Source organism: Rhodamnia argentea, chromosome 11, assembly GCF_020921035.1.
Source record: "Rhodamnia argentea isolate NSW1041297 chromosome 11, ASM2092103v1, whole genome shotgun sequence".
NCBI classification, from domain to species: Eukaryota; Viridiplantae; Streptophyta; class Magnoliopsida; order Myrtales; family Myrtaceae; genus Rhodamnia; species Rhodamnia argentea.
Window position 1 is genome coordinate 14,087,153 of NC_063160.1, and position 10,729 is coordinate 14,097,881.

The 10,729-nt window shown below is 43.0% G+C and overlaps 2 protein-coding genes across 2 annotated transcripts in view; one reads left to right on the top strand and one right to left on the bottom strand.

Annotated features, from left to right (window-relative positions):
- Positions 1–4,479: 4,479 nt before the first annotated feature.
- LOC115731721 (heavy metal-associated isoprenylated plant protein 26-like) lies at positions 4,480–5,356 on the bottom strand. The gene is made up of 2 exons (XM_048272665.1): positions 5,151–5,356; positions 4,480–5,056 (listed from the first exon to the last, which is right to left on the bottom strand). The coding sequence occupies exons 1-2, from the start codon at positions 5,232–5,234 to the stop codon at positions 4,670–4,672; spliced, it is 471 nt and encodes a 156-aa protein (XP_048128622.1). The 5' UTR covers positions 5,235–5,356; the 3' UTR covers positions 4,480–4,669.
- A 3,858-nt stretch (positions 5,357–9,214) lies between these two features.
- Positions 9,215–10,729, top strand: part of LOC115732513 (GDSL esterase/lipase EXL3-like) — a 28,923-nt gene continuing 27,408 nt past the window's right edge. Inside the window, exon 1 of the mRNA XM_048272634.1 lies at positions 9,215–9,373. Within this exon, the coding sequence (XP_048128591.1) occupies positions 9,357–9,373 (17 nt within the window). The 5' untranslated portion in view covers positions 9,215–9,356. The remainder of the gene's footprint in view (positions 9,374–10,729) is intronic.

The window sequence follows — 10,729 nt, forward strand, 5'->3', positions numbered from 1 at the left end:
ATCTGATGACTACAAGATTTCAATAGGTTCCTTTGGTGTCAGAGCTTCGTATTTATTAGAGGCGATAGCAAGTTCCTTACGCTTCTCACTTACTCTCCGAAACAAAATGGTAAGCTTCATGATGTACGTCATTATGTGTCCTTAATACATGTTCTTATTTTTTTTTATGTTTGTCTAACCTTTTTAATCGCCAGTATAAGCGTGGAGGTCACATCCGTGGTACATCTTCACAAGGAAGACCGGGCGCTTCCCATTCACCTTTGCCTTCCTCTAGCTCGTCCCCGGCCTTTTCCCCTAGCTCGTCCCCGGCCCTTTCCTCTCACTCTCAACCACTACATGCTGAAGGACCCATCCGATTTGAATCTACTTCAATTCCACGTGCTTCTGTTCCACATTCTTCGATGGAACACTCACATGATGGGGGAAGCACACACGAAGAAGATAGCCGGACCGTGATAAGGCCATTTGGAGATTCGTAAGTACTTTTTTTTACGGTCATCCATTTGTTTGGTTTTACATATGGATGTGAATTGCATTGTCCTTGTTTGCAGATTCGACGACGCTCTGCGGGTGGTGCGGGTACTTAATAAAATTGTGAATAACTATTGGAGGGGGTCGTGGATTAGTTATAGTGCCGCTCCAAGACAAGTGAAGGATTTGTGGTGGAATGAGTTCAAGGTAAGTTTTGTTCTTTTGTTTTCTCACAAACTAAGTTCGACATAAATGAAATCGGTTGTTTTCCCATTGATTACAGCGAAAGTTCGGATGGGAGGAATCGGATGAGGACGAAATTAGAAGGATTTTTAAGAAAAAAACTGGTGATCACATTCGCAATGTGATGAATAGAGCAAAGACACAAAACGTGAAGCCAGAGTTTATCACCGGTGACGATTGGGCGGAAATGAAGACAAGTTGGGAAAGTGAAAAAAATAAGGGAAGGAGTGAACGGAACAAGAAGAATCGAGCTTCTTGTTCTTCCGAAGGGTCCGCGACGTATCTTCGGGGCTCCATCAATGTTGCGGAGCATAGAAAAAGGATGGTAAGTTCTAATAAATATGTGGTCAGTTAATTTAAGTTAATTTAATTGCTCATTTGTGTTTCAATTTTGTAGGCACATGAATTGGGGATGGAGCCGACGTATTTCGCTACATTTGAGCGAACATTTCAAAAAAAAGATAAGACATGAACTAACAACCGAGCGAAATGTATTAAGGTATGTAAGGTTATGTACTTTTGACTTTATGGAAACACGGTTTGAAAACCATGAATGCATTCAATGTTTATGGTAGTTAGATATATGCAGTTATTTAATTTTCATATCTATTTTGTTGATGTAGGAAAAATATGATGAGCTGTTAATGAGTACGGCTAGTGGCGGTGAAAGTGGGAGTGCGGATGAACTTTCAGCAATCGACGAACAGGCATTGTGGATGAAGGCAATGGGTGGGAAAATATATGGCCTGGGATCCATGTCAAGGGTGTGCACGGGAAAGGCGGCTGGGAGTTCGTCTTCCAGTATGGTCGCTTCAAAGAGGACACGTATGGAGGACGAAATGACCTAACCGAGACATTTGCTTGAAGAGAAGGATGAAGAGATTAAATTGGTCAAAGACCAACTTGCACGTAAAGATGAGCAAATCAAACAAATGGACGAGCGACATAAATCCTTCGAGTGTCAAATGTAGTCTCGGATGCAAATGGTCATGCAACACCTCCATCTAAATGACGAACGGGTTCCTCCTGTACCTCCCACTAATGAAAGAGGTGATGGGCAAAATGATGGGCGACACAATGAGGACGAGATTTCTGATGATGATGAATTAATTAGAAGTCTTATCAATGGTTAAACAAGAAGGTGGAGGAAGGAGGTAGAGATGAAGACATGGTACACGATCAATTTAAATTTCTGAAGAAGGTATTTTGTTTTTTTATAAGTTAGGATTTTAATTTTTCTCTCCTTTAAGCCTAAATTTTACTTTGTGAAGTCGGGTAGCACTTGATCTTAAAGTTTGGTGTTTTATTTTGAATCAACGATATATGCTGGTAGTGGATATTTTATGGCCTTTAGCCAGGGAGAGGGCAATTCTCGCTAGTGATTGTGAGTTCCCAGCCATGGGTTTGGGACGTACTTGATGGGATGTACTTGATGGAATTGTACCTAATGTTGTGGACTTTCATTTCTGCATTTCAAACTCGAGCGCGATTTAGCTTAGATTGAAAATTTTACCTTGGTTATTTGTTTGTTTGATTACTTAATTTTTTTTTTCTTGCAGATGATTACCAAATTTTTTGAAGATTACCCTGAGCATCGGCTGAAGTTTTTTTCTTTATTTTGCGCCATTATTGCACTTTGTTTCCCTGCGTTAATTAGACTGTCAACTCGGGTACATCTATGAAACTAATCTATTTATACTTCCTTTTTCTCAAGTGTTCTGAGAATATCATGTTTCTCATGTGCTCTATTGATGGACTTATGATTGATGTGAATGCCTTTGGTTTGCTTTAGCAACGACTTTATGTTCGGATTGATATGCATACTTGTTGAAATTTTCCGGTTCTTTGTAGGTCAAATTGACGATTATGATCGAGGATCCGAGCGATGTTGAGTGAAGGAGACTTTTTGGGGATCAAAGACCCCGATGCCCCTACATTTTGCTTTTTGCCTCGTCAAGACTCCTTTTGAGTTATCACAATGCACTTGTATGATTAGAGCACTAGGAGATCTCCTAGTTTCTTGTAATTGAAACATATCAATGTATCTTATATTATATTATTATAATATTTACATCTTATTACTTGCTTAATTAATGGTAACTATAAATTTTAGAATTAATTTTTCTTTTAATTAGATTTAAATTCGGAAATAAAAAATTAAAAAATTTCGTTGCTAAATTCATCGCTAAAGAATAAATAAAAAAATCGTATATCGGTCACTAATGAGCGACGGAAAGCGAAGTACGTCGAAAATTTGGAATTTTGCGACGAAAATTTCGCCACAATTGGTTGCTAATGTGTTTTGCCGGGAATTTTGCGACGATAGCAAATTTCGTCGCAAATTTGCGACAACCCATTTTCGCCTCAAAATTTGTTGCAAATTTGCGACGAATTACTATTCGTCGCAAATTTGCAACGAATAACGTCTTCGTCGCAAATTTGCGACGAATAGCGTCTTCGTCGCAAATTTGCGACAACCGATTTTCGCCTCAAAATTTGTTGCAAATTTGCGACGAAGAGGCTATTCGTCGCAAATTTGCGACAACCCATTTTCCTCTCAAAATTCGTTGCAAATTTGCGACGAAAATTGTGTTAGTCGCAAATTTGCGACCACCAATTTTTGTCCCAAAATTCGTTGCAAATTTGCAACGAATTACCCTTCGTCACAAATTTGTGACGAAAATTGCGTTCGTCGCAAATTTGCGACAACCAATTTTCGTCTCAAAATTCGTTGCAAATTTGCGACGAATTACCCTTCGTCGCAAAGTTGCGACGAATAGGGTCGCCGTCGCAAATTTGCGACGAACACAATTTTCATCGCAAAATTCGTCACAAATTTGCGACGAATTACTCTTCGTCGCAAATTTGCGACGAACCCAACTTCTGTTGCAAATTTGTGATAACCCGAGGTTCGTCGCAAAATTCGTCGGAAATTTGCGACGAATATGCAAATTTCCGTCGCAAATTTTGCGACGCTGTATTAGCGACGAAAGTTTATGTCGTCGCAAAATTCGTTGCAACACACATTAGCGACGAATTTTGGCAAAATTTTCGTTGTAAAATTAGTCGCAAAAGGCGTGTTTTTTTGTAGTGTCTGGTTCTTCGATCGCAAGAGAGTAAAGGGTACTTATTGCCGTCGAATTTTAGTTTCTATCTATATTCTAGACATACAATGCTAATTATTTTTCAAATGTTCAAATTTGTCTCAAACGATCAGTTGCGTTCTGCAAACGTGCCTCGATCGGCCAGTTTGCCAAATATGGACGATAAAAGTCACGATGGTGAAGCACTTGCATCTCACATGCCCAGATTTCAGCCCAACCGCGGACACGATCATCCAAGGTGAAAAATTCGTACGAAAAACAAAAACGAGAGGTGACCTAGCTGCAACGCCGATCTAGAGCCGGCCAATGATGGCCGGGTGATCGCTCCATCATCGCCGAGGACGGAAGCCGGCCCAAAGCCGAAGCCCCAGACTCGAGGTTAGCCGATGTGGGGCTCAGCACGGAGAGTCAGGTCGTTCGACTCAGCATCACAAAATATTATGCTCGCGAAAGAGCCACGAACACGACGGGTTCTTCGGCTCTTCCGAACTTCTTGAACCTTGGAATCACATCACAGAACAGACATCGCGCCTTGTTCTGATCACGTCCCAGCAAGCAAGAAGACGAAACCAAAAGGTTCATCCCCTTCATGGGCCAAACCCTGCGAGACGAGACCCGTACTTTCCAGAGGATGGAAATCGACAGACAATGATTGGCGAAGTCAACAGAAGCCAGAACTTCTCCTTACCAAACCTAGAACGATCATTACAAATTTTACTTCTTATTCAACTAAACCAAACTTTGACCCCACAAACTTCAGACCCCAGACTCTTCCCAAGTTTCCAAATACATCACACACAAAACCCTACCACCATCAATATACACACTCACTGAAGCTCCGATCCTAATATCTACATGACTACGCAGGAGTTGGGGTTGTCGTCGCTGAAGGCGGTGGTGTACCTGACCTCGGCGGAGCTGGCGCGGGCGAGGGTCGAGGCCTGTGGGTCCTGCAGCACGTTCCGAACGAACCCCCGCGGGGCCTTCTTGTCGTAGGCCCCCGGGGCGTAGGGGTGGTCCACCAAGTCGTAAGGCACGTAGGGCCAGAAGTCACAGGCCTTCCCGGTCCGGTGCCGGACCCGCCGGAGCACCTTCCCCGGGTCGACGTACCCGATCACCGTCAGCTTGCTGTGCTTGGGGTCGACCTCCGCCGAAGACACCCCCTTCATGCTTTCCACCGACTTCCGCACCCTCCTCTCGCACCCCTCGCAGTCCATCTTCACCTTTATCTCCACCGTCTGGTACGAAAGAGAGAAACAAAAGACCCCATCTCAGATTAACTAGTTGCAGAAAAGAGGGCGAAGCTGAAACAGATCGAAGCGTTAAGAGTACCTGGAGCTGCTTGCGCTTCTTGAGCTTCCTCCTGTCGCTGCGAGGCACGTAGAAGACATCGGCGACGTAATCCAAAATCCCCATCGCTCCTAAACGACCGTCGTTTCCTCTCGTAAAGCCTGTAAGGATCAAATCAAACGGCACGCAGCTCTTCTCGATCGCTGTTTTTTACGAGAGCAGAAGAAAAAAGGTCGCCAACTTCCGAGTTCTGAGTACTGAAACGCCGAGCTTCGTCCCGTATAAATAAGCCAGCTCGCCAACTGCTGCGACGAGACACGTGTACCATCCACGGCCCGGACGCGTGGAGGCTCGACACGTGGACGAGTGGTGGATGCTCATGTCATAGTAACGAGGGATGGAGGGGGGGCAGGATGTGGTGCAGCGACCATTGGTGCGTCCGAATCAAATGGGGCCCGACCCGCTTTTCTCGTTACATCGGATGGGACAAGTGGGGACCGCACTGCCGATTTTCCTCTGGACGGGCCGCTAGAATCAGGAGAGAGATCAGTAGGAGAGCAGCGGGGGTAACTGCCGAGTGCCGAGAGGCTAAAATGTCGGTTCGAACCGGTTGACCGGGTCCAGGCGAGACCGGCCGGTGGAACCGACCACGGTTTCTCTTATCTCTTCGAGGCATGGGCCGTTTCACACTTCACCGTCCGACGACGGTTCCTTTCTTGTCCGAGAGCTGTGAATTGACCGGTTCAGGTTCTACGCCCCGTGACCCCCCTTACAATTGGGGTATGCGGATATTGTACGACTTGAGATCCCTGCTATTATATATATATATATATATTTCGACAATATGAAATAATCGATATATGTTAAGAAAAAAAGAAAAGAAATAAGGATATGAGTCGTGAGCCTTTTTCTAGGTTTTGATGAAAGAGAGTGATATTCAGTGTATTTTTCTCGTCATCAACCAATAGGAAATGACATGCAATTCCATCAAGAAAATCCGAATAATTTAGAGTGTATTCGTATGAGTGGAAACACTTTTGGCGAATTAATTCTTCGAATTTTCGCGCGTTTGATTTACTGAGTGTGATTAGGTACAAATGTTAACGTTTAGCTGGGGAATGTGCCTACCTTGATCATTTGAAGGGTTGGACACCAAGTTTGAAAGTTAACGTTTGTTTTTAACACAGATAAAGATCACTTCCTCTTGGTGATCACAAAATAACGACAGTAAAACTACATATGCATAAGTCCGGAGCTATTCAACGCGTGCGATAGTAAATAAGAAAAATATAAATAGATAGAATCGCTTTCGGGTCCTAAATCAATGGATGATCTGAAAAACCAATGACTTGATATGTACCGACATGCCGCGACCTTTGGAGTCCGTGTGTTTGATTGAAAGAAACTTGTTTCCGACAAACTTGTATTTCGACTTTTCAGTATCCGCACCACGGACTAATCGATTTACGGTAGTCGTTAAATGTTTTCTTTAAAAAAAGGATCTTCACGAAAGATATTATTTTTTTATTGATCATGAGTGATTGAAGTTTGTTTCTGATCAAATGCCTAATGATGACTTTCGATAATCGGATTGGGCACGCAGGCGTTATTGTTAATCCGTAATTGGGCCGGGTTAATTTCAAGGTGCTCATGATGAGAAATCTTGAAATGATGCGGGCTGGATGGTCCGGGTCGTGGCGAAAGCATGAATGATCTTCCGACAAGCGGATTGCGTGTCCCTCCGCTCCACCTCCCCGCCCGCACTAACCTCAAGACGAGAGAGATTCACGTCTGATTAATTGTCCGAAGAGGATCAGATAAGCGTTGCTTGGCCCAAACGGGGATAGATTCACGTGTTCTAGAAAGGGATTAAATCCCGGAAGAATGGTAGGTTTTTAGGAGATTTTGTGCTTGCGTTTCTCTGGCGTTCGCATGGGCCATGCGGGGGCGGCATTTGCTTTTACATAGGTACAGTCACTGATGGCTAATGCAATGTGAGAATGTTACACGAGTTTGACATGTTACATTAGATCAGGGCTGTAACGGTTGTTCTTAGAAAAACCCGCGTCTTGGTTTTTTTTTTTTTTTTCCTTACCTTCCTGTTCACTTTGACAAAGGTTAGATTAGTGATTTTAACTAAAATTCATGTGGATTGTCACTGAATCTACTTACATGCAAAAGAAATGTAGTAATAACACCATCCCGGAGAAAAAAAGGGCTCGATACCAAAAAAAAAACTCTAACTTTAACATTTGCGACAATTCTACCTAATTTTTTTTTTGTCCCGTAAAAAAAAACTTCCAACTTTTACATTTGTTTTAATTCTATCCCAAACTTTTGCTTTTGTCTCAATTCTACAGGCCTAGTACCAAAAAAATCCTCAACTTTAGCATATATCATAATTATATCCAAAACTCCATTTTTGTCTCATAAAAAACCTCAAACTGTTACTTTTGCCCCAATTCTAGCATAGTTAACTAATCACTATTAGTTGATCCTATGTGACATTTCCACGTTGTTAATGAATTACACTTCGGTAAAGCCGACATGAAAAAACTCATGAACCTCTCTTACGTAATTTGCTTTCTCTACATATTGCCGGGAGATATAGAGTCACTTAAGACGGCACGTTTCGTATTCTCTCCGGCACTCAGCCACTCAAAAAAGGCTAAACATGGAGATATTTGAACTAACGATCTAAAACCTCGTCGTTCCCGAAACCTATTATTTCTTAATTTCGAAAATTTATCGATAAGTTTGGCGAGAAAAATCGAGCCACGTAGGATTAACTAACGGTGATTATGGACTGAAGACTGGCGGTGGTAGAATTGGGATAAAAATAAAAGTCGATAATTTTTTATAAGACAAAAAAAAATAGTTTTGGTTATAATTGTGACAAATGGTAAAGTTGATGTTTTTTTTTATTAGACCGGTAGAATTGAGACAAAAGTAAAAGTTAAGGGTTTTTTACGAGACAAATTTTTTTTTTGAATATAATTAATTATCACAAAAGCTAAAGTTGGAGTTTTTTTTTGGGTGTTAGGCCAAAGAAAAATGTGATTGGTTAAGCACTTGTAAACTTCTCTGTTAGATGGGGCCTGCTGCTGGTGGGCATTCGACTATGTTCCTAACAGAAGACCCCGGTCCATTTGAGATTGATGGGCTTTTGTCGTAGGTGGTCTAATCGGACCCCGCCCGTTGAAGTTTGTGTCGATGGATTTCTCTTTTTAGACACGTCCATCCAATTATTAATTAATCTTGTGATTAGCATTCAAAACGTACTTTAAGCCAGCAATACTAATCTTTTGATTTGGTCACTTTAACTTTGCCAATTTACTCACTAGCGATCCTTCGTATTAGATTTTTCCATGAACAAATTTATCGTGGATGTTGCTGTTAAAAGAAGACAAGATCGGCGACTCATGGAAAATGAGGAGATAATGTCTTTTCGTTACGTACGGGGAAGGGATCGGTCGATTGCAAAGAGTCATGGCTGGCTCTTACATCTGTGTAATCACTCCAAAAGGTGTGACTTCTTTAAGTTGTAGAACCATAGCTCTTGTGAATAGACCGGCACAACTTTTCATCCACGAAAGATAACGAGTTTTTTTCGCCAGGGGTATTAGAATTGAACCGAAAAAACTGAACCTGGACCACTAGCTGAGTTGGACCGAACCAAAAATTTGCGCATTTTGATTCAGTTCAATTTTCGATTCGGTTAATTGAAAAAGTAACCATTCGTTCTTTTTGGTTCAATTCAAAATCTCTTTCTCTTTTTCTTTATTTTTTTCCTTTTTTCTTTCTTTGCTTTTGCTTTTTCTTTCCTTTTTCGGTGGCTTAGGGCCTGCGACGTCGGAGAGGGCCGCGAAGCCTTGATCGGCCGCGAACGAGGAGTCTCGGCCCCCCTCGCAGACCAAGGTGAGGCCGTGAGGCCTCACCACAAAAAGAAAAAAGGAAAAAGAAAAATGTAAAACCGAATTTAATAGGTCGTAAATTGGTCATTTTGAAAAGCCACGAGACATAACCGTACATATTGGTGTTAAGTGCATGAAAAAGAGGGCACACCCGCCCTCAACTCCCACATTTACCCAAACATCACGACCCACGGCTACTACCACCTCCGTCTTTAAATTCTCTCGTCTACTCATTCCCCCGACAACACAAAAAACATCATAAAACCTCCTCTTCTCCCTCAAGTTCAAAGTTCAGTCCCTTCCTCCTCCTCCTCCTCCTCCTCCTCCTCCTCCAATGAGCTCGATCCCTAGCGGACTCCGTCCTCCGCGATCGCCCTTGGATCCCAAGGTCTTGATCACTGCCGTCTGGGCGGTAGCACTCGTCTCCCCGCGCCACGGGGCCGCCTCCCATATAGCGTCACCGCCTCCTCGCAGCGCGATGGTGCCGGCGTTCTATGTTTTCGGAGACTCGGTCGTGGACCCCGGGAACAACAACGGGTTGGTGACCATGGCCAAGTCCAACTTCCCGCCCTATGGTCAGGATCTCGACCCTGGCGTACCGATGGGGCGGTTCAGCAATGGCCGAGTCCCTTCGGACATGTGGGGTACGCACATCTCTCTCTCTCTCTCTCTCTCTCTCTCTCTCTCTCTCTCTCTCTCTCTCTCTCTCTCTCTCTCTCTTTATTGTGGATAGTGTTGGGAATGTGGAGACTAGATAAGTCAAGACTAGCCGTTAACCGACCCCACCGCAAGAACGATTGGTTCATATGTATTTTCCAACCCGATTCGGGTCGTGGGATCGAATCGCCTCGCTCGTTCTCAACTTTGCATAGAATTCACGAGTCAATTGTCGATTCACTTGCCCTTTTCTCTACTGAGAAAATTACCGAAAAAGTCATAAATCTATTGTAATTCAACTAGACTTTGATACACTTTAGTTCTATCTTTGTTTTTTTCGATAGTTGAGCACCTAAGCTATAGTTTCAATTACCCTTCGATGAATTTTAGTTGATAATTCAGTTTGAAGATCCCTTTTTAATTTTTTTTTATTGATAGCTGAGAAATTGGGAATTAAGAAGTTCTTGCCAGCTTATTTGGATCCAAATCTGGAGCTCCAAGACCTCCTTACCGGCGTGAGCTTTGCCTCCGGAGCCAGCGGATATGATCCTCTCTCTGCCGAATCATTTGTAATCTCTCTCTCTCTCTCTCTCTCTCTCTCTCTCTCTCTCAATACACGATTGAAGTAATGAATCGGATAAGACGCGATTCAAAGCCCAAATGATTGACCAAATATCGTTATTACATACATTTGATTGTCTAGAGAATAAAATATGTGCAATGCTTTAAATCTAACGCAGGAATTCGGTCCTTAATCCCTAAATAGTATCACAGGCTATTAAAGATCGATCTTGTCTGTGTTTAATTTGTCGACAGATGGTACTATCCTTGTCGGATCAATTGGGTTTCTACTCCAAGTGCATGGAAACCATACGTTCGGAGGTCGGGGAGGAGAGAGCATCGGCCATCGCGTCCGAGAGCTTGTACATGGTGTGCACCGGCGCTAACGACATAACCAACACTTACTTCGGATCGCCATGGAGAAGTTCCCAGTACAACATCTCATCCTACACCGATCTCACAGTCGGCTCGGCTTCGAGTTTCCTTCGG

Excerpts from the sequence above, each read along its gene's own strand:
- LOC115731721 (XM_048272665.1), bottom strand. The coding sequence starts at position 5,234 with ATGGGGATTTTGGATTACGTCGCCGATGTCTTCTACGTGCCTCGCAGC. Across the intron at positions 5,057-5,150 it reads AGAAGCGCAAGCAGCTCCAG|ACGGTGGAGATAAAGGTGAA; the intron begins GTACTCTTAACG and ends CTTTCGTACCAG.